The sequence below is a fragment of the Chiloscyllium punctatum genome, chromosome 38 (genome assembly GCF_047496795.1).
Source record: "Chiloscyllium punctatum isolate Juve2018m chromosome 38, sChiPun1.3, whole genome shotgun sequence".
NCBI classification, from domain to species: Eukaryota; Metazoa; Chordata; class Chondrichthyes; order Orectolobiformes; family Hemiscylliidae; genus Chiloscyllium; species Chiloscyllium punctatum.
Window position 1 is genome coordinate 16,099,465 of NC_092776.1, and position 23,002 is coordinate 16,122,466.

At 44.3% G+C, this 23,002-nt stretch overlaps 2 protein-coding genes across 10 annotated transcripts in view; both read right to left on the reverse strand.

The window, feature by feature from the left end:
- Window positions 1–9,030: 9,030 nt before the first annotated feature.
- LOC140463709 (calcium homeostasis modulator protein 3-like) lies at window positions 9,031–16,966 on the reverse strand. Its single transcript, XM_072558061.1, has 2 exons — window positions 16,412–16,966; window positions 9,031–9,489 (listed from the first exon to the last, which is right to left on the reverse strand). The coding sequence occupies exons 1-2, from the start codon at window positions 16,964–16,966 to the stop codon at window positions 9,031–9,033; spliced, it is 1,014 nt and encodes a 337-aa protein (XP_072414162.1).
- A 2,976-nt stretch (window positions 16,967–19,942) lies between these two features.
- LOC140463390 (gamma-glutamyl hydrolase-like) overlaps window positions 19,943–23,002 on the reverse strand; it is a 55,612-nt gene continuing 52,552 nt past the window's right edge. For all 9 annotated transcript variants that reach the window (XM_072557266.1, XM_072557263.1, XM_072557267.1 and 6 more), the window contains one exon: window positions 19,943–20,505. In XM_072557266.1, coding sequence (XP_072413367.1) covers window positions 20,384–20,505 — 122 coding nt within the window. In that variant the 3' untranslated portion in view covers window positions 19,943–20,383. The remainder of the gene's footprint in view (window positions 20,506–23,002) is intronic.

Consider the following 23,002-nt stretch of genomic DNA (forward strand, 5'->3'; position numbering starts at 1 on the left):
TGAATGTTAAGAGGGTGCGAGTCCATTCATTATTCTAACAACAGTAGGGTAGAAACTGTTGTGAAACCAACTGGTGCATGTGTGCAGGCTTCTGTACCTTCTCCCCGACGGTAGAGATTGTAGAAAAGCATTGCCAGGGTGGAATAGATCTTTGAGAATACTGGCGGCCTTTCCATGATAGCAGGCCTGGTAGATGGACCCTCTAGATGGGAGGGTGGCCTTTGTGATTGTCCGGGCCGAGTTCACCACTCTCTGTAACCGTCTCCGATCTTGAATGATAAGTTGCCATACCAGGTAGTGATACATCCAGACAGAATGCTCACGATGGTGCACCTATAAAAGTTGGCAAGGGTATTCGCCGTCATGCCAAATTTTCTCAGCTGCCTGAGGAAGAAAAGACATTGTTGGGCTTTTGTAATCAGTGCATCCACTTGAAGAGTCCAAGAAAGCTTGTGGATGACCACTCCCAGGAGTCAATAAGTAGGATTCTTACATAGCTGTTCTTGGTGTCAAGATGTTCTAGGAAGGAGTGAAGGGTGAGTGATATGGCATCTGACGTGGATCTGTTAGTCCGATAGGCACATTGGAGTGGGTCAAGAGTCATGGGGAGGCTGGAGTTGATTATTGCCATGACCAGTCTTTCAAAGCACTTCATGACCACTGAAGTTAGGGTCACCGGGTGGTCGTCATTGAGACAGGCTGCATGAGCCTTCTTAGGCACAGGGATGATGATGGCCCTCTTGAAACAGGCAGGGACAGTGGCCTGCTGCAGGGAGAGGTTGAAGATGTCCAAGAAGATCTCTGCCAGTTGATCTGTGCATGCTCTGAGTGCACAGCCTGGTACTCAGTCTGGTCCCATCGCTTTCCTTGGATTGACACAAAGGAAAACTGATTTGACCTCTGATGCAGTGAATGTTGGGATAGGTTCATCAGGAGTTGTTGGAATAGATGTTACCTCGCCACTGAAATTCTGCTCAAAGTGAGCATAGAAGACATTGAGGTGACCTGGGAGGGATATGTCATTGTCTGCTATCTTGCACTGTCTCTTTTTAGAACCTGTGATGTCATTCAGTCCTTGCCATAGTCATCAGGTGTCTGTCTGGGTCTCTAGTTTGGATCAGTCTTGGTCCTTTACTGTCTTAATGGCTCTGCAAAGATCAGACTTGGATTCCTTATATTTGAGTGGGTCTCCTGATCTGAAGGCCTCATGCCTGGTTTTTAGCAGGTTCTGTATGTCCAGATTCATCCAGGGTTTCCTGTTGGGGAACACGTGGATTGATTTCCTTGGTATACACTACAAACACAGCCCAGCCCCTGCTAACTGATAAGATGTTGGGACTTCTATACAATCATATCAGAAGGTTTAACTTCAGCAGAGATGCAATCAGGACTAAAGGGCATTGGGGGAGAGCGATTACTGAGTAACAGTGTGAGGGAGATGGGTTAACATCAGTTGAGATGCAGTCAATAACACAGGTAGCTGGGTGGAGGGTCATGGAGTGAAAGTTTAAATTAGGGTAATAAAACAGAAGTAATATAATATAAGTAATATAGTGGGCAGCACGGTGGCACAGTGGTTAGCACTGCTGCCTCACAGCGCCAGAGACCCGGGTTCAATTCCCGCCTCAGGCGACTCTCTGTGTGGAGTTTGCACATTCTCCCCGTGTCTGCGTGGGTTTCCTCCGGGTGCTCCGGTTTCCTCCCACACTCCAAAGATGTGCAGGTTAGGTGAATTGGCCATGCTAAATTGCCCGTAGTGTTAGGTAAGGGGTAGATGTAGGGGTATGGGTGGGTTGTGCTTAGGCGGGGCGGTGTGGACTTGTTGGGCCGAAGGGCCTGTTTCCACACTGTAAATAATCTAATCTAACTTTATTAAAACCTTTGACGCGGTACAAGACAGTGGAGTCATGATTAAGGTTGGAATGTGTGCAATAGTTTTTTTTGTGAGAGTGTCTAAGAGCTAGAAGCATGATCTCAGAATAAAGGATCACCTGCTTGAGATAGAGATGAGCAGCAATTTCTTCTCTCAGTCCGTAATGAATCTGTGGAACTCTTTACCAAGCAGAGCTGTTGAGGCTGGCTCGTCAAGTATGTACAAGGCTGAGAGAGACAGACTTTTATTCTGTAAAGGCATCAAGAGTTACGGGGAAAAGGCAGAAAAGTGGAGTTGAGGATCTTCAGATCAGACATGATCTTATTGAATGGTGGAACAGACCTACTGGGCCCAATGGCCTACTTCTGTCCCTATGTTTTACAGTCTTATTGGAAATGAGAGTAAACTAGCTAATAGCTCCAAGCAGAGAATGGGGGTTAAAGGTTCTTACTCCGATTAACAAATGATGGGAAGTGACATTCCACAAGGATTGGCATCGGGACCACTATAGTTTACAATTTATATCAGTAACATGCATGGGAATCTGAAATACCACTTCAAAGTTTGTGGATGAGACCAAATGTGTTTTTGGAGAGGATGGTGACAAAATTGAGAAGGCCAAGAATAAGTTTGCAGAATGGGCGTGTTATTGACAAATTGACATCAATGTAAGTAAGTGTGAGGTCATATATTTTGACAGGAAGAATAGAAGGTGACATATACTTTGAAAGTAAGCACCTAAATTGGGTGGAGGAACGGGGTGGTCTGGAGATACAGATACACAACTCACTGCAAGTAGTGGCTGAGGCTAACAAACGTATTGCAAAAAAAAACTCAGCTCCACTTTCAAAGGGAATGTAATTTTGGATGATTTTGGAGGCGGTATTCCACTGAACCAGGCAAGCCATATAAATAATGTAACAGCAAAGCAGGTCAGAGGCTTGGAATCCTGCAGGGAGTAACTCACCTCCTGACTCATCAAAGCTTATCCAGGACAAGGCAAAATCAGGAGACAGACAAAGGAAGGTGGTTGTTGTTGGAGATCAGTCATCTCAGCTCCAGAACATCTTTGCAGGATTGTGTTGGAGATCCTGGGGGAGGAACAGAACAGTGATGGTGGGGGTGTGGCGAGGGGTGACAGGGGATGGGGAATTATTGCAAGTTCTGATGTGTGAAAGGGAATTGAAGAGTTTGGTGTGAAAGAGGGAAAAGAGTTGCTGGAACTTGTCAAATGGATGACTGATTCTGATCTGCATCAACAATCAGAACAAACTTGATCCCTTATTAGAACATAGAACAGTACAGCATAGAACAGGCCCTTCAGCCCACAACGTTGTGCCAATCACTGATCCTCATGTATGCACCCTCAAATTTCTGTGACCATATGCATGTCCAGTAGTCTCTTAAATGTCCCTAATGACCTTGCCTCCACCACTGCTGCTGGCAATGCATTCCATGCTCTCACAACTCTCTGTGTAAAGAACCCGCCTCTGACATCCCCTCTATATTTTCCTCCAACCAGCTTAAAACTATGACCCCTCGAGTTAATCATTTCTACCCTGGGAAATAGTCTCTGGCTATCGACTCTATCTATGCCTCTTATTATCTTGTATACCTCAATTAGGTCCCCTCTTCTCCTCCTTTTCTCCAATGAAAAAAGTTCGAGCTCAGTCAACCTCTCCTCATAAGATAAGCCTTCCAGTCCAGGCAGCATCCTGGTAAACCTCCTCTGAACCCTCTCCAAAGCATCCACATCTTTCCTATAATAGGGCGACCAGAACTGGACGCAGTATTCCAAGTGCAGTCTAACCAAAGTTTTATAGAGCTGCAACAAGATCTCACAACTCTTAAACTCAATCCCCCTGTTAATGAAAGCCAAAACACCATATGCTCTCTTCACAACCCTGTCCACTTGGGTGGCCATTTTAAGGGATCTATATACCTGTACACCAAGATCCCTTTGTTCCTCTACACTGCCAAGAATCCTATCCTTAATCCTGTACTCAGCTTTCAAATTCGACCTTCCAAAATGCATCACCTCGCAGGTTGAACTCCATCTGCCACCTCTCAGCCCATCTCTGCATCCTGTCAATGTCCCGCTGCAGCCTACAACAGCCCTCTATATTGTCAATGACACCTCCAACCTTTGTGTCATTTGCAAACTTGCTGACCCATCCTTCAATCTCCTCATCCAAGTCATTAATAAAAATTACAAACAGTAGAGGCCCAAGGACAGAGCCCTGTGGAACACCACTCACCACTGACTTCCAGGCAGAATATTTTCCTTCTACTACCACTCGCTGTCTTCTGTTGGCCATCCAACTCTGTATCCAGACAGCTAAGTTCCCCTGTATCCCATTCCTCCTGACCTTCTGAATGAGCCTACCACAGGGAACCTTATCAAATGCCTTGCTGAAGTCTATATACACCACATCCACAGCTCGACCCTCATCAATGTTTCTAGTCACATCCTCAAAGAACTCAATAAGGTTTGTGAGGCTTGACCTGCCCCTCACAAAGCTGTGTTGACTGCATTTAATCAAGTCATGCTCTTCCAAATGGTCATAAATCCTATCCCTCAGAATCCTTTTGAACACCTTGCAGACGACAGATGTGAGACTTACTGGTCTGTAATTTCGTTTCTTGAAGAGAGGAATTACATTTGCCTCTCTCCAGTCCTCAGGTACAACTCCAGTGGAGAGCAAGGATTCAAAGATCTTCACAAATGGTGAAGCAATTGCATTTCTCATTTCCCAAAGTAGCCGAGGACAAATCTGGTCCGGGCCTGGCGACTTGTCAATCTTAATGTTTGACAAAATTTTCAGCACATCAGCTTCCTCTATCTCTATCTATTCCAGCATGCACACCTGCTCTTCAAAGGTTTCATTCACTACAAAGTTCGTTTCTTTCGTAAAGACAGAAGCAAAAAACTCATTTAGGGCTTCCCCTACCTCCTCAGACTCCACACACAAATTCCCTATGCTATCCCTGATCGGCCCTACTCTTTCTTTGACCATTCTCTTATTCCTCACATAAGTGTAAAATGCCTTTGTGTTCTCCCTAATCCGTTCTGCCAAGCCTTTCTCGTGCCCCCTCCTGGCTCTCCTCAGACCATTTTTGAGCTCCTTCCTCCCCTGCCTGTAAGCCTCTAAAGCTGAGCTTGACCCTAGCTTCCTCCACCTTATGTAAGCTACCTTCTTCCTTTTGACGAGATGCTCCACCGCTCTCGTCATCCAAGGTTCCTTTATCTTACCACTTCTTGCCTGTCTCAGAGGGACATATTTATTCATCACTTGCAACAACTGTTCCTTAAACAGTCTCCACATGTCTATAGTGCCTTTACCATGGAACAATTGCTCCCAATCAATGCTTCCTAACTCATGTCTAATCGCATCATAGTTTCCTCTTCCCCAATTAAATATCCTCCCATTTTGCCTAATCCTCTCCTTCTCCATAGCTATGCAGAAGGTGAGGCAGTTGTGGTCACTATCACCAAAATGCTCTCCCACCACAAGATCTGATACCTGCCCTGGCTCATTTCCAAGCACCAAGTCTAGAATGGCCTCTCCCTTCATCGGCCTGTCAACATACTGAGTTAGGAAACCCTCCTGAACACACCTTACAAAAACAGCTCCATTCAAATCTTCTGCTCGAAGGAGGTTCCAATCAATATTCCAACCAAAACCCCTAATCTCTGAGGCGGAGATCTTTAAGTTGAGAAATTGGAGAGGGGGGTGTGAGGAATGTGATGTGATTTCATTTGTTGACTAATCCTGTTTAAATTGGAACATATTTGAATATACTTGAATAAATGTGAAGTCTTTGAATGACAAAGTCAATTTCCTGATTTGAAATTTCCCTATCATTTAAAATAACCTTCCCCAATGACAAATGACAGATTCTTTCCTGTTTTCATCTTTAAAGATATACTTTCACGATGGATGGACACAACTTATCAAATCTGATTCAATAAAATTGCAAAAATTTCAAACCAGATGTCTGTCCTTCCCTTTAAATGCCCCCACCATCCCATAAATAACACCCCACATCCAGTAATGGACTGATCTTCCAGTAAATATGCCCTCCACCCATGAAATACTCCTTTCTCCCATTAAATACACCTTCCTCTCATTAAACACACTTGCTGGCCAGCGAATAGTGTCTGTTTGATTCAGTTAAAACTCAAAAGCATGAGGAAGTTATGGATGATGGAAGAAATTGGGTTTAATTCAGTTCATGTTTCTGCTGCATTGCTGCTCAGAATCATCCAATTCCTTTTGTAAATCGTGCTGAGGTATCCACCTCATCTTCCTGACATCAATGCTGACATTTACTTTCTTTATTTTATGGCATGTGGGTATTGCTGGCAAGGCCAGTATTGATTACCCATAGCTATTTGCCCTTGAACTGAGTGACATGCTTTGTCACCAATTGGTTTTAAATAAACTTCATGATCAGATTATACCTACCTTAATTTAAATTCCATCAGCTGCTGGGGTAGGATTTGAACCCACAGCTCCTACAGCAATAGCCTCGTGTTTAGGATTATTAAATGAGTGACATTACTGCTGTGTTACACTCTTGGCCTTACTAAATTTGGGAGCAGATAGTTTACATCCCTCATTAGGTGCATCCCTCAGTAATCCTTGCCATGTGTACAGCAATCCAAGCCCTATGTACAGGAATTCGTGCTGTGTATACAGGAATCCGTGCTGTCTGTACAGGAATCCGTGCAGTGTGTTCACCAATCCATGCCCTGTGTACAGGAATCTGTGCTGTCTGTTACAGGAATCCATGTTGTGTGTACAGCAATCCTTTCCCTGAATACAGTAATCTATGCTATGTGTACAGGAATTCCTGCCCTGTGTACAGGAATCCATGCTGTCTGTACGGGAATCTGTGCCCTGTGTACCAACTCTGGTACATGTCTCTTCTGCACAGGACATTGTCTCTGAAAACTGCTGGAGCCAGATAGTGCTGAGTGTATGATATGCTCCAATACTCAAGGTGTCGTGACCTCCAGCTGTTTGCATACAGGTGACACTGATGTTTAATGTCAATATGCAAACATATGTAAATTGATCTGGGACACCTGCAGGTATTAGAGTCACCACATCATCACCCTCATTATTCAGGAGTTCCGAGCTTGTTGCATCAGTCAATCAGTTTATAGGTGTAGCTCAATCCCACTCAACCTGTTAGCTCCATATCCCTCGATCCTTTCCCCATCGGAAACCAATTGAACAGCTTCATGACAAACCTTCCTGAAGAACAGTTATGTCACACTCAAAAACACAACTCTGTTTCTCTCTGCCCAGAATCTACCAGACCTGCTGAGTTTCTCCAGCAATTTCCATTTTTGACCGGAGAACAGTATTTTGTAACAGATACAACTGATTTGAAGATAGACTTGTGAGTTAACGATACTTCCTATACACACAGAACTGCACAAGGAACAAATATCCAGCAATATCACCCTGTGTCAGGACTGGTGACCTCTGACATTATGGCACTCCCTCAGTACTGACCCTCTGACAGTGCAGCACTCCCTCAGTACTGACCTTCCGATAGTGCAGAACTCCCTCAGTATTGACCCTCCAAAAGAGCAGCATTCCCACAGTACCGACCCTGCGACAGTGCATCACTCCCTCAGTACTGACCCTCTGACAATGCGGCACTCACTCAGTACTGACCCTCTGACAGAGCAGCACTCTCTCAATACTGACCTTCCGACAGTGCGGAAGTCCCTCAGTATTGACTCTCCAACAGAGCAGCTCTCCCTCAGTACTAACCATCCGAAAGAACGGCATTCCCACAGTACCAATCCTGTGACAGTGCAGCACTCCATTAGTACTGACCGTCTGACAGCATAGCACAACCTCAGTATTGATCTTCTGACAAAGCAGCACTCCCTTCATACCGATTCTGTGACAATGCGGCACTCCCTCAGTACTGACCCTCCGACAGTGCAGCACTCCCTCAGTAGTGACCCTTTGACAATGCAGTGTTCCCACAGTACTGACCCTCCAGCAGGCCAGTGTTCCCTCAATAGTGATTTTGATTAAATCACGAACAATAACGTTTTTTCTTTCACCTAGTAGACTTTATTATCAGGTTTAACGCATTGTTTCATACAGAATGCAGAGATTATGAAGAATTATAGAATTTGGAAATGAAATGTGACATTGTCAGAATGAAATTCTCCAAAATTCAGCACTCTCCCTGCCAGCACTGGGAATACCATCCTGACCAATGGGTGTTACTGGGAGCTGTGACATGTTCATCATGCTGTGTCACCTTTGCACATGGTTCAAAGGGAAACAAATGTCAAACTGTCTCCAAGGTCTCCCTGCCAAACACTCTGTCTCTCTCTATCTCTCCTTCTTTCTCACCTCCTTCCAATCGTCTCTCTCCCTGACTCACTCTGTTTACTGTCTCTGTCTGTTTCCCAGCAGGAGAATGGAGTTAATGGAATGTTCAAGCCTGTGTATATCAGCTCATCATTGGCTGTGAATATATACCTTGTTATCTCACTCTTTTTAGCCAATGAAAGACAGAAACACAGTGAAGGACAGAAATTATGAGAGAGTGCAAGAAATTCAAAATTATATAATGACTTCTTTTCCCCCCTTCCTCAGCTTCCTCACTCTTCTTTTTTTATTTCTGTTTTGCTCCTTTTCTATTTTGCTTTTTTCCCTATGTTCGTTCCTAGTTCCCATTTATCAGCATGTGCCTCTCTCCCCAGTACAGACAGGAGAGTGACCGGTGCAGGAGAGTCGAGAGTGTGGTGCTGGAAAAGCACAGCAGGTCAGGCAGCATCTGAGGAGCAGGAGAATCAACATTTTGGGCACAAGCCCTACGTCAGGAAAAGTAGGAGAATGACCAGTGCAGGAGAGTGACCAATTCAGAAGAGTGATCAGTGCAGGAGAGTGACCAATGCAGGAGAGTGACTGTTGCAGGAGAGTGACTGGTGCAGAAGACTAATCTACAAGAGAGTGACCATATAGTGGTGTGAAGGGAGCGGCGGAGGTGATAGTTACTGGACAGTGATCCGTAGAGGAAGGAGTGAGTTTGTTTTTGGTGTTTGGTTGCCTGGTAAAGGCTTCTTTTTTGAGGGAGCTGGTCAGAGAGGCGGCATGACTGAGGTAAACGTGCTCCTATAGCACAGTATGTTTGACAATGCTGTGTGGGGCTGTGGGTTGGTGCTGAGGCTGTGGTGAATTCCTGCTTGTACCTGTGTCAGTATTCACCCGGTACTGACTGACAGGCCTGATATTCAGTGGGGGTTTAGTGTTGAACCACTGTGTCAGGAGGTTATCAAGTTGCTCCTTGTTTGTGATGCCATGAAGTCGGTCTCCCTCAGCCCACCTCACATGGTTAGCAAGGCAATCTGTCTGGAATCCATCCTGCATGCTGTCAAAAAACTGGATGACATAGTGATGAGCAAACCCTCGAGCGTGTTCACAACAAGCCTCTTCAAACACCTTCTGCTCGATGTCAATGTAATTGCTCCAGTACCTGCTCTGCAGGTGGGTGGCGTATTTGGAACAGGGCTTGAGGCAGCGAGAGAGGAACGCAGTCAGGATCAGAACCAGGAGGATGGTCCAGCCAAGAGCCTAAAGACAACAAATAACAAACAGCCATTGGCACAACAAGATAAGAGTCAACCTCATTGGGTCAGTTCAGATGCTGAGGGTCTCCTAACTCCACCCAGTCACAGTACACAGTCACACACACCCTCACATACTCACACACAGTCACACACACACACACTCTCACACACAGTCTCACACACACTGTCACAAACTCTCTCACACACACACACTCTCTCTCTCACACACACAATCTCACACACACACTCACACAGTTACATACACTCTCTCACACACACACCACACACTCACACAGTCTCACACACAGTTACACACACATACACGCACGCTCACAGACACAAACACAGATACTCACACACACACAGAGAAAACACATACTCACACACACCCCATACAAATTCACACACACAGATACTCACGCACACACAAACATGCACACAAACTCACACACACTTACACACACGTAGACTCACACACACTCACAGACACACATGCACTCTCACACACACACGTGCCACACCACACAAACTCCATACACAAACACAGATACTCACACACACATGTGCACACAAACTCACACACACTTACACACACAGACTCACACACACATTCACAGATACACACGCACTCACACACAAACACAGACACACACACACAAACTCACACAATCACATACACATGCAGACACACACATGCACTCACACACAATCACACAGACACACACATACACTCATAGACACACACCCATGCACACACACAAACACACACACAGATGCACACACACACAAACATATACACAACAAACACATACACCCTCATTCAAACAGACACTCTCTCACACTTACACACACACACACAAACTCACACAGTCACACATTACATTCCCACCTCCCACTCCCAACAGGCTCAGCAGTATTTGTAAGAGAGACAGTCCCACACTTCCATTCCCCTACGTGTTAGGAAATGCTCCCTGATGTCACCCTGAATGGCCAGGCTGGACGTTCTCCCTCAGCTCTCCCCCATTGTCTGAAAGCATCTCAGCCCTAACCTGACTGCATAGAAGATTAGAAAGGTCAAAGGTTCAGTGACTTGATTCTGAACTTCAAAGTAATGTGCATTGCAGGAGAGATGACAGTGAGAGAGGAGAGAGTGAGAAAGGGGAAAGGAGGGAGGAGAGAGTGAGAAAAGGGAAAGGAGGGAGAGAGCATGAGAGAGGAGAGAATGAGGGAGGAAAGAGTGAGAGAGGAGAGTGAGAGAGGGGAATAAGAGAGGGGAGAATGAGGGAGGGAAGAGTGAGAGAGGAGAGAGAGAGGGGAGTGAGAGAGGGGAGAATGAGGGAGGGAAGAGTGAGAGGGGAGAGTGAGAGGGTATTGAGAGAGGGGAGAATGAGGGAGGGAAGAGTGAGAGAGGAGAGAGGAGAATGAGAGAGGGGAGAATGAGGGAGGGAAGAGTGAGAGAGGAGAGAGAGAGGGGGGAGTGAGAGAGGGGAGAATGAGGGAGGGAAGAGTGAGAGAGGAGAGTGAGAGGGGAATGAGAGAGGGGAGAATGAGGGAGGGAAGAGTGAGAGAGGAGAGTAAGAGAGGGAGTGAGAGAGGGGAGAATGAGGGTGGGGAGATTCAGGGAGGGGTGAATGAGAGAGGGGGATAGGAGGGAGGAAAGAGCGAGGGAGAGGGAACGAGGGAGATTTTTGGAACAATTCATTTATAAGTACAGGTCCAAAGAGTGTCAATAAAGTTTTGAGGAGATCCCACTATCCTATTAACAATTGAAGAACTATTGCCACAAATGTAAAGGATAGTTCCTGGCAAGTGAAGCTGGACAAAACAAGAGTTTTCTAACTACGTTTGAATGCCATTTGGCACTTCCATTGCTCCAAAAGAGATAGACAGAATGAGAGAGTCAGTGACCTCAGAGTGGGAGTTATTGTGGGTGATCTGCCTGACTATGGAGGAGGAGACAGAAAAGAAGCTCACTCAGTCCAGGATGCGAAGCTGGGGAAGCTGCGAGAGAGAGCTCACCAGATTAACCTGAAGCTGACAAAGAGAAAGATGCAATTGAAGATGACTGAAGTCAAATACATAAGCCATATTCCAATAGTTAAAGAGATTGTCACTGAGTGAGAACTGCAGAAGAGATGCAGTCACTGACAAATATCAAAACAGTGCAACAATTTGTTAGATACATGAACTATTTAGCAAAGTTTTGGCTTAATTTGACATTCGAATATGAACTTGCACACAAGCTCTCTGCTAAATATGTTCAGTGGTATGAGCACACAGAACAAAGAGCTGTTTTCTCTGTAATTAAACAATTAGTGACGGCAATGCCCACACAGAGATATTACAATGTCAATGATAAAGTCAAGTTGCAGTGTGATGTCACAGAGACAGTGTTCATGCAGCAAAGAAAACTAGTTACAATTGCATCCAGGTATTAAGGCAAATGGAATGATGCTGCACAAAGATTGAGGCAGAGTGCCTGGATTTGTCAGCATTTTAATCAATAACTGTTTGGAAGAGTGAAATGGACAGTAGAGTTCAACCAGAAGTCACTTTAAAGCAACTTCCACAAACCACTTCTATCTGCTCCAAAGTACGTTACTTTATTTGTAGCAACCTTTGTTGGAGATACGTTTGATTTGTAAATATATTATTTTTATCATATTCGGCTGTTGGAGTTTAAAATAGTGGCTTATGAGCAGGTTAGTTCAAATGAAGTCTTTTTGAAAAGATAGTTACTAGATAAGGCAGCTCTTCCAGAACAGTAACCTAATCCAACATTTATCAGAGAGCAGGGACCCCCATGGATCATTCATGGAATATTGCTTTGACTCTGGTGATCCTCAATAGGTATTGTAAACATTGAAGATCTTAGTTTGTTTTTGGTTCAAAATAATCAAGCATTATTCTTAGTTTAATAAACCCAAAGAATGAAGAATTTTAAGTAGATTTTGTGGCAATCTGACTGGAATCAGAAACAAATATAATTTCTCATCCAGAAATGAGTGTAGGCCATTTCATGGTAACCTCAGTAGAAAAGTTTAGTTTGTGCAACTTCCAGACCAGGAGTGTTGGTTAGAGTTCTGTAAGTTATTATAGGTTGAGAACACCTAAGCTCTCAGTTTTGTGAGTGTTTGTGAAAGAAGATCCCATGTTTCATAAGGAAGATCTGGGGAGTAACAGATGAGTCAAATTTAAAGAATTGGCTTGGAGGATTTCTCTACATCTGAGTCTCTGTAATAGAAAGTGTCAGGAAATGGATTGAGACTTTGTTTTAAGATCTTTCAAACTGTGCTGTATATTTAGATACTTTAAAACAGTTTTTTTTTCCCCAAAACAAACATCTGTTCTGTTGTTAAAGAAATTCTGCATTCACAAGTAACCAAGTTTCAGTGGATGACCATCACATTATCTAAAAATTTTAAAAATATGATCTATCAAGCAAGATTTCATTTTGTGATCTGACTTATCCAATTATACCATCAGCTGGGATGATAGCAGATACATCTTGGAAGTGATGTCCAAATAAGGGAAACAGGTGTAAGTTACTGATATGCTGCCATGTGCAGCACTCCCTATGAAGAAAGCTGAGAAAGTTAATATGGACAGTGAAATCTTTCTGATTTAGCAAAACACAACAGCATGAACCACTCTGGATCTCATCAACCCAGCAGAGACACTGAATTTGAAAGATAAGAAAATTATTCAAACCAAGCAAACTACACAACAAACACAGCCTTCCAAGTGTTCCAGAAAGTAATGAGAGTAAAACCATAGCCTGAAAACATCAAGGGCAAAGATGCTCCTACTCGGAGTATTAGACATTGAGAAAGATTGGTAGCCCAAGATGGTATAGAGTCACAGAGATGTACAGCTTAGAAACAGATCCTTCTGTCCAACCCGTCCATGCCGACTAGATATCCCAACCCAATCTAGTCCCACCTGCCAGCATCCAGCCCAAGTACCTCCAAATCCTTCCTATTCATATACCCATCCAGATGACTTTTAAATGTTGCAATTGTACCAGCCTCCACCACTTCCTCTGGTAGCTTATTCCATACACGTACCACTCTGTATGAAAAAGTTGCCCCTTAGGTCTCTTTTATATCTTTCCCCTCTCACCCTAAACCTATGCTCTCTCGTTCTGGACTCCCCCACCCCAGGGAATAGACTTTGTCTATTTATGCTATCCATGCCCCTCATGATTTTATAAACCTCTATAAGGTCACCCCTCAGCCTCCAACGCTCCAGGGAAAACAGCCCCAGCCTGTTCAACCTCTCCCTATAGCTCAAATCCTCCAACCCTGACAACATCCTTGTAAATCCTTTCTGAGCCCTCTCAAGTTTCACAATATCTTTCCGATAGGAAGTAGACCAGAATTGTACGCAATGTTCCAACAGTGGCCTAACCAATGTCCTGTACAGCCACAACATGACCTCCCAACTCCTGTACTCAATACTCTGACCAATAAAGGAAAGCATACCAAATGCCTTCTTCACTATCTTACGAAGGAGGGGAGAGTGACTAAGGGAGGGGAGCTGCGGGACAGAGCGGTTACACAGGTTAGAGGTCATATATTAGGACTCCACTGGGGAGACAGTTTGATGAGAAGAATCTGAGAATGATGGATGAGGAAAGTCAGGATTGAGGAACAAGAATGGTTAATAACAGTAAATTAAAGAAAGCTGGTTTACCTGTCGGACAAGCAACCCAGTCACAGCAAATACAACTTTGTTCAGATGGCAGCCCCATAACAGCCTTTAGTATTTACAGTTTCATCACTGAGAGTGGAGCTAACTCAACATCCTGGACATGTGTGGCTGAACAAAGAGACCTTGGAGTGCACGTGCATAGCTCCTTGAAAGCGGAGTCAGAGATAGGTAGGATAGTGAAGAAGGTGTTTGGTATGCTTTCCTTTATTGGACAAAGTATTGAGTATAGGAGTTGGGAGGTCATGCTGCGGGTATGAAGGACATTGGTTAGGCCACTTTTGGAATATTGTGTGCAATTCTGGTCTCCTTCCTAACAGAAGGATATTGTGAAACTTGTAAAGATTCAGAAAAGATTTGCAAGGATATTGCCAGGGTTGGAGGATTTGAGCTATAGGGAGAGGCTGAACAGGCTGGGGCTGTTTTCCCTGGAGCGTAGGAGGCTGAGGGGTGACCATGTAGAGGTTTATAAAACCATGAGGGACATGGATATGATAAATAGCCAAGGTCTTTTCCCTGGAGTGGGGAGACCAGAACTAGAGGGCATACGTTTAGGGTGAGAGGGGAAAAGTTAAAAGGAACTTAAGGGGCAACTTTTTCACACAGAGGGTGGTAGAGGCCAATACAATTACAATATTTAAAAGGCATCTGGACAGGTATATGAATAGGAAGGGTTTAGAACATAGAACATAGAACATTGAAGAATACAGCGCAGTACAGGCCCTTTGGCCCTCGATGTTGCGCCGATCCAAGCCCACCTAACCTACACTAGCCCACTATCCTCCATATGCCTATCGAATGCCCATTTAAATGCCCATAAAGAGGGAGAGTCCACCACTGCTACTGGCAGGGCATTCCATGAACTCACGACTCGCTGCCTGTTTAGCGGGATATGGGTTAGGTGCTGGCAAATGGGACTAGATTAATTTAGGTTATCTAGTCAGCATGAATGATTTGGACTGAAGAGTCTGTTTCCTTGCTGTACACCTCTATGACTCAATGACTCTATGAATTAACATTTATCAGCTGCTGATTACAGCTCTCTCTGTGTCACTCAGCTGTTTTCTCATCTATAACAGGCTAGAATTAGGTTAGGCAGAGGTCATGTACTAACATTTCACCCCATGGATTTCAGCTTCTCTCCAAGCTGACAGGGTGTAGAGGTTACCAATCAGAGAATGAGATTGGACAGACTGCCTGTTCTCAGCAAGCGGGTTTCGATTTGAACCTAATGTTCCTGCCACTGAGGTTCCTCTGATCTACTCGACCAAGACCCGCCCTGAGTAAATCTCCCACTGAACCTCCTCTGCTCTGTGGAGGATAACCCAGCTACTGTCATCTCTCTGAATTCACTGGGGTCCAGACTGCAGGATGTCAAGGGGCCATTCGGCCCGGTTGCTTGCCTGATTACCTACACACCCAGGTGTCCTTGGAGAGGAAATAGGCAGCATCCACTGTCCAATTGGAGACCTTTAGCTGGTGGAAACCATGGCGGGGGGGGGGGGGGGGGGGGTGGCGGGTGGAGTGGGGCTAGTGTGCATTCATAATCACCACAATGATATTTTAATTTGATTTTGCTCATTTAAATTTTGAATTTTTTATTGTTACAGTGTCCCTTTTAGGGGTCTGCCACCGCCTAATTTGGACCAATTTGTGATTAACAGTTTCAGCACTTGTACCATTCTCGTAAATTGGAGGTGGTGGTGTTAGAGGTAAAGGCTGGAAACCCTGGCTCAGTGCTCTGGGGAGATGGGTTTGAACCATGGCAGATGGTCAAATTTGAATAAACAATATCTGTTGTTAATCGTCGATCGTTGTAAAAACACTAATGCCCTTCAGCGAAAGAAATCTGCCAACCTTTCTAGATCTGGCCTCCATGTGACTCCAGACACACAGCGCTGTCCTCTGGGCTATTAGCAATGGGCAATAAATGCTGGCTTAGCCAAGAGATGTCCACACCTCATGATTGAATAAAACATAAATTGCCCATGGTGTTCAGGGATGTAAAGGTTAGGTGCATTAGTCAGGGGTAAATATAGGATGGGGGAATGGGTCTGGGTGGGTTATTCTTCAGAGGGTCGGTGTGGACTTGTTGGGCCAAAGACCCTGTTTCCACACTTTAGGGAGTCTAAAAGAAAATCTCCTGGACACCCATACACCCCTCTGCATTGACGTCTTGCCTACATTGAATATGATCCCATTTGAGGCCGGCTTACCTGAGATACCGAGCGGAGGTACCTGTAAACTGCTCTCCTGGGGAAGCTGAGGTTGTGTTGAAGCTGGTCAGCTGTGAGGTCCTTGCAGGGCACTTTGGACAGAAGGATCAGCAGATCTCCTCTAGGCCAGCTGCTTACATTGACAAATGGACCAGGATCCACTGAGGTACTGAAAGCACAAAGAATGCATTTGCCGTCCAACAAGGCAACGACCAGCCAGACCACAGGAGCAATGGCTGCTCTCTGGACCACGGCAAGGAACATGTAATGCAGTAACGTTGGGTTCTTGGTCCTCTGGCCCTCCGGCCGCAGCCATTCCTCCAGCATCAACAGCGAGTGTTTGTTGACAATAACACCACAGAGGAAGAGGATGATGGGTGGTATAAACATGACCCCAATCCCATAGATTGTGTTGTAGATGGGCAAACACGGACAGACAAATTGAAAAGAGCTGTAGATCCGCACACTTGCCAAGGCCAGGATCCCACAAATCCCGTTCATCACCGACTCCGAGTTGGATTGGAAGTGGCGGAAGATGCTGATGAAGCGATCCATGGTGCTCAATTTTGGGAGCAGAGCTGAGAGACAACAAACCGTCAACTGAGAATTTGACTTTCCACTGAGGGCTTAGCTGCTAGGCTAGCTTTAACCCACCCCTCTCACACTCAGATTTGCTGACATTTGCTTTACATTGGCCAACCAATTGGTCGAGGAGCTGTCACTCAAATATGGAGAGGCATGGGTGCAAAGGGCACACCTGTCCACCAGATGGGGCTGCTGAACAGGGATTTGCATTAAAGTGACTTTGTGGTCTCAGTGTGAGTGTGTCTGGAGCAAACCCATTGTACATTGTCATGCTGCAGGGCAGCAACCCATTATGTCTGACATGGCACCATCAGAGAAAAACAGGGTGGTCGGAAATAATGTGCAAGGGTATGGAGGAAAGGCAGGAGATTGGCACTAGGATGCTCGTTTGGAGGGCCAGTGCAGGAACAATGGATCAAATGGTCTCCTTCCATGAGTGTGTGATCACATAGGTAGGAAGAGCTCAGCCAACATCAAGAACCTGTATTTATATAACACCTTTACAACATCCAAGGTATTGGAGAGGAGCATAAGTTCACCATAAAAACAGAAAGTGCTGGAGAAACTCAGCAGATCTGGCAGCATCTGAAGAAAGAGAAACAGTGTTAACATTTCATGACTGATATGATTCTTCACAGTTTAAGGGTTTGTGAATCTGTTTTTTATGCGGCAGAGTGGGAGGAGAAAAGCAGATAGAACAGGTTATAAAGGTTCCCAGAGCAAAAGGCAAATGGGACGTTAATGATGGTGAAGAGAACGGAAAGATGTGAAAAGAGCTGTAAATGAATGTGGGATAAGGAGAAAATAGGTCTACTCTCCTAAGAGCAAGGTCACGAAGACACAAGCAAGACATGTGTGTATTTATGAGCTTTTGTCTGTGTGTGCACGTGCTTGTGCTTTTGTTTGTGTATGCACGTGTGCGCTTTGCGTGTGCATGTGCATAGTGTTGTGTGTGTGTGCATGTGCATTGTGTGTCAGTGTAGTTTTGCATGTGTGCTTGTATGTGTGCGTGCTTGTATGTGTGTGTGTATCAGTGCGTGTGGGGTTGGAGAGGTGTTAGAGATGGGGTGAGATGTATGTTGGAGGATGTAAGAAATGTGGAGGATACAGAGGTGATGCTCTGAAATTGTGGACTTCAATGTTGAGTCCTAAAGGCTGTAAGGTGCAGTGGCAGAAAACGAGGTGCTGTCCCTGTGGCTTGTTCTGAGAATTATTGGAATACTATAGCAAGCTCAAGACAGAAATGTTTACCTGGGAGCACGGTTGTTTATTCAAATGGTCTGTACAGACAGATAATCATAAGTTTTGGCCATAAAGACAGATTTAAGATGAGGAGGTAATTCCAGAGCTTTGGAACTCAGCAACTGAAGGCAGGGTCACCAGCGGTAAAACAATTTATATCTTGTATGATCAAAAGGCCAGAATTGAAGAAAGGTAAAGATCTTCGAGGCTTGTGGAGCAAAAGGAATATTTTTATCAAAAAGATTCACACAAGTATTAAAATCTAAAATGTAACATTGCCATTGCAACATTCTAGTGTTAACCCTTTGTGTTTGCAAAGCTTGCTTTAAGCAGTCTGTTCCTCTGTCACATTGAAGCTGCCTGACCCACTGAGTATTTCCAACATTTTCTATGTTGATTTGATACCCTTATGCCTCTCTGTTATATTCAGTTTGTCTTCACCTTACGAGCGGGATGTTGAAGACCGTGAGATCAACCTGGCTACTGCTGCTTGTCGTCAGTCTCCGGGAGAGGATTGGAGATTATCTAGTTGCACTAACATCACTTTCTTCTTTAGATGGTATGGTGGTAATGTTCGTGAATCAGAGCCTGCGGTAACATAATGGAGTCAAATTCCACTGAATTTAATTCAAGGAAATACAGTGTCCAGAACTGACCTCCCTGACCTGAGACTAGGTCTGACTATGGCTCTGCAAATAACTACTTTGGTGTGCTGAAGGGGTTGCAGTCTGACTCGTGAATCAGCCCAGATTGCGACCTTGGCTCTTTTTGGAACTGCAGAGATTCTCACTACTGCTGCCAAGAACATCTGGAAGAAGATGTGGTGACTGTCTGTGCTCTGACACTGTCAGGCCAAATCCAACTTTGCTCATTGCTCCCCTGCAAATTCAGAGAGATTCAACCCTTAATCCCGAAGCATCTCTCTGACCAGCCAGCCTACCTAATCCCAGATGCTGGCCTGCTATTTATGCGGAATATCCTGATTTTGAACAGAAGGGTGTCCCTTGAACTCTCCCACCTCTTTACATCAAGAAATTCTGAAAAATTATAATCAATGTCTTTTTTTAATTCATTCATGGGATGAGGGTGTCCCTGGCTGGGCAGCATTTATCGCCCATCCCTAATTGCCCAGAAGGCAGTAAAATGTTAACCACATTGCTGTGCGTCAGGAGTCATGTGTAGGCCAGACCAGTTAAGGATGGCAGTTTCCTTCTTTAGAGGACTAAATGGGGTTTTTTTGACAATGAATTCATGGTCATTATTAGACTCTTAATTCCAGATTTCTTTTTATTGAATTCAAATTCCACCATCTGCCATGGCAAGATTCAAACATGGGTCCCCAGAACATTATCTGGGCCTCTGGATTAACAGACCAGCAATAATACCATTAGGCCATTGCCTCCCCATTTACTCTCTCTTCCTTTCCCCCTCCATTCTCTCGATCTGTGGTCTTTTTATGTTTCAGTTTTGATTAAAGTGACCTTTCTCCATGTTGATAGGTGAGCAGGAGATGTCCTGGACAACGTTGAACCTTCATCAACACCACTAAAACCTCATGGGTGAGTCATTGTGGGATCTTGCTGTGCTAACATGGCTGCTGCCTTTTGTCCACGCACTAAGGCACTGCATTTCCAAGACTTTTGTCGCTTTTGGTGTGTTTGCAGGGGATTTGAAATGGTGAAGAAAAATACTTTGTAAACAAAACATATTTCATCGTCAGGTTTTATTAAGTGGCTTCTCTGACACAAAGTATCGACTGAACAGTAAGAGCCGGCTTTCTGAATGTATTCCCTGAGTGTGTCGATTGGCCCACATCTAGTGAACTCTGGCGATGAGCTGTTTGTGTGATATTATTCAGTTCTTTGCAGCCACCTCCAGTGTAATCTGAATTCGGATGCCTAGATTGCCCATCTCATACCAGGACCTGACTCAGCCACAACGCCTGCTAAAGTCAAATTTGACATTGACAGTCACTCAGAGGAAATTGTCACTCTGCAGGCAGGATATTATGGAGGAGGAGGGGCAAACACAGAGCTCATTCTTGGACAAGACACGTTCCCAGAGCATCGCCTTCTAGTAGCCTTCCGGTTCCAATGTCAAAATGGTGGCGGCTCTGGGACAATGACAGAGGAGGGAGCTGCATTCTTAATCAAAGAAGTAAAGGCTCCTAAATGAATTCTCGTCACCTACAAACACTGGCTGGTGAGTGTCAATCATAGCAGATTCTTCCTCTTCCTTCGTCTCAAACTGATGAAGGTTCTTTCTCGCTGTTGGGAGTGAACATAAGAGATTCTGATGAAAGATCTTTAACCTGAACGTTCCTCTGAATAACCCCAATGTACTGTTTCATTACCCTGATGTACTTAAGTAAGGTATGACTTGTCTGATTGTCTTGGAAAACAATACTTTTCATTATACCTCGGTACATGTGACAATAATAAATTCCTGAAGAAGGGCTTATGCCCGAAACATCGATTCTCCTGCTCCTCGGATGCAGATTGACTGGCTGTGCTTTTCCAGCACCACACTCTCGACTCTGATTGTCAGCATCTGCAATCCTCACTTTCTAAATCAAATCAAATTACACCCCACCTGCCACCTCACTGCCCATTCACTTAACCTAGATTTACTACCTCTTTTATCGATCTGACTGGCTCCATGCTCAAACAGCCCAACATATTTCTCAACTAGACTTTTTTTTTTACGGCCATGTTGTCTCTAACTGGTCAGACAACAATTTTATTAAAATGTCCTTAATCATAGATTCTGATGCCTGATGTTAGGCTAACCATTCCTTGGTTCCCTGTTCTCTTTCTGTGTCCTTTTTTGTAAAGCAGTGTTACATTTGCTAATTTTGAATCCACTAGGGGGCATTTTCAGAAACAAAGGAATTTTGGAAAATCATAGCCAGTAAATCCACTATCACTGTAATTATCTCTTTTAGAACTGTAAGTCATGGGGCATTGGTGAAGAGGATTCATTGAATTTTAGTCTTCTATGTTTATCCAGTTCATTTTCTCTGCTAATATTGATCACCTGAATTTCCTCACTCCTTCTGGTCCCTAACTGACCCTCGATTTCTGATGTGTAATCTGTGTCTTTTCCCATGAAGGCAAACAGAAACATATTCAATGTCTCTGCCATCTTCTCATTCCACATGATCATTTCGTCTTCTCTTTCTCAAAGGAACCCACATTCCAGAATGACATCTCTGCAACAGGTATTCCCAATTTGTTTGATCCACTCTATATGAAGATTGAAGGCCCCCATGCAACACTTCCATTGCCTTTCTTACAAGCCCCAATTATTTCTTTTTTAGTGCTCTGTCCACAGTACACCTACATCAATGTTTTCTGATGCTTGTTATTCCTAATCGCCACCAATACTGATTCTACTTCCTGATCGTTTTAGCCAAGATCCTTCCTTGTTCAGATCCTTCCGTCATCCTTTACTATCAGAGCTACTTTGCCACCTCCTTTGCCATTCTATCTGTCCTTTTGAAATATTATGTATGCAGGAATATTTATTTCCCAACCTTGGTCACCTTGCAACCATGTCTCTGCAATGGTGATTGGACCTAAACCATTTACCTCAACTTGTACCACGATCTTATTGGTTTACAATTGTTCTTGGCATTGGTGATGCACTATTCCTCTTAACCTCCCTGTCCTTCCTGGTCTTTATCTATACCCCTCTATTGCCTTTTGATTTCTAAACCTCTTGTCATCTGACCCTTTCTGAAATCATTTGTTTTAAAGTTTGAAGTCTGTTGCTAATTGTTCCATTGCTTATTGTGTTTCTGAACTTCTGTGTAAGTTTATTAAAGACAAGTGCAAGTTATTAATATATGTCAGAAAGATCAGCTGTTCTATTCCTGATTCCGGGTGAACACTCCTCCCATAATGAAGAACAATTGCACATTCCTGCATTATATCGCTTGTGTTTTGTCCATTTTGTATGTGCGTGGTCACTGTCCATTTAATAACATGGATTTTAATTTTGCTGACAAGTTGACTATGTTGAAATTTTGTCAAACAACATTTAGAAGTGCCAATACCCAAAATCAACAGTCCCTCCTTTAGTTCAGAAGAGAACTCCATTAAATCAACTATGATTTGCTTTTAGCATGTATCATTTATGAAACTATATTTCTCAAAATGCCTTGAATTGTTGCTTATGTCAGCTTCCCTCGCATGAGGCTGACTAGTCTGTAGAGTCACAGAGAAACAGACACTTTGATCCAAATTATCCATGCTGAGCAAATATTCTAACTTAACCTTGTTCCTTTTGCCAGAATGTGGCCCATATCCCTCTAAACCAGTCCTATTCATGCACCCATCCAGATGCCTTTTAAATGTTGGAATTGCACCAACCTCTGGCAGCTCATTCCATACACACACCACCCTCTGCGTGAGAAGTTTCCCCTTTGTCCCTTTTATATCTTTCCCCTCTCACCCTAAGCCTATGCCCTCTAGTTCTGGAGTCCCCCCACCTCAGGGAAAATACCTTGTCGATTTACCCTATCCATGCCCCTCATGATTTTATAAACCTCTATAAGGTCATCCCTCAGCCTTCAATGCTCCAGGGAAAACAGCCCCAGCCTGTTCGGCCTCTCCCTGTAGCTCAAATCCTCCAACCCTGGCAACATCCTTGTAAATCTTTTTGAACCATTTCAAGTTTCACAACATCCTTCTGATAGGAAGGAGACCAGAACTGAATGTTGCTGATTGAATCCCTATTCGACTTTTTGAACAGGAGCTCTCC

Excerpts from the sequence above, each read along its gene's own strand:
- LOC140463709 (XM_072558061.1), bottom strand. The coding sequence starts at position 16,966 with ATGGATCGCTTCATCAGCATCTTCCGCCACTTCCAATCCAACTCGGAG. Across the intron at positions 9,490-16,411 it reads ACCTCCGCTCGGTATCTCAG|GCTCTTGGCTGGACCATCCT; the intron begins GTAAGCCGGCCT and ends TGTTGTCTTTAG.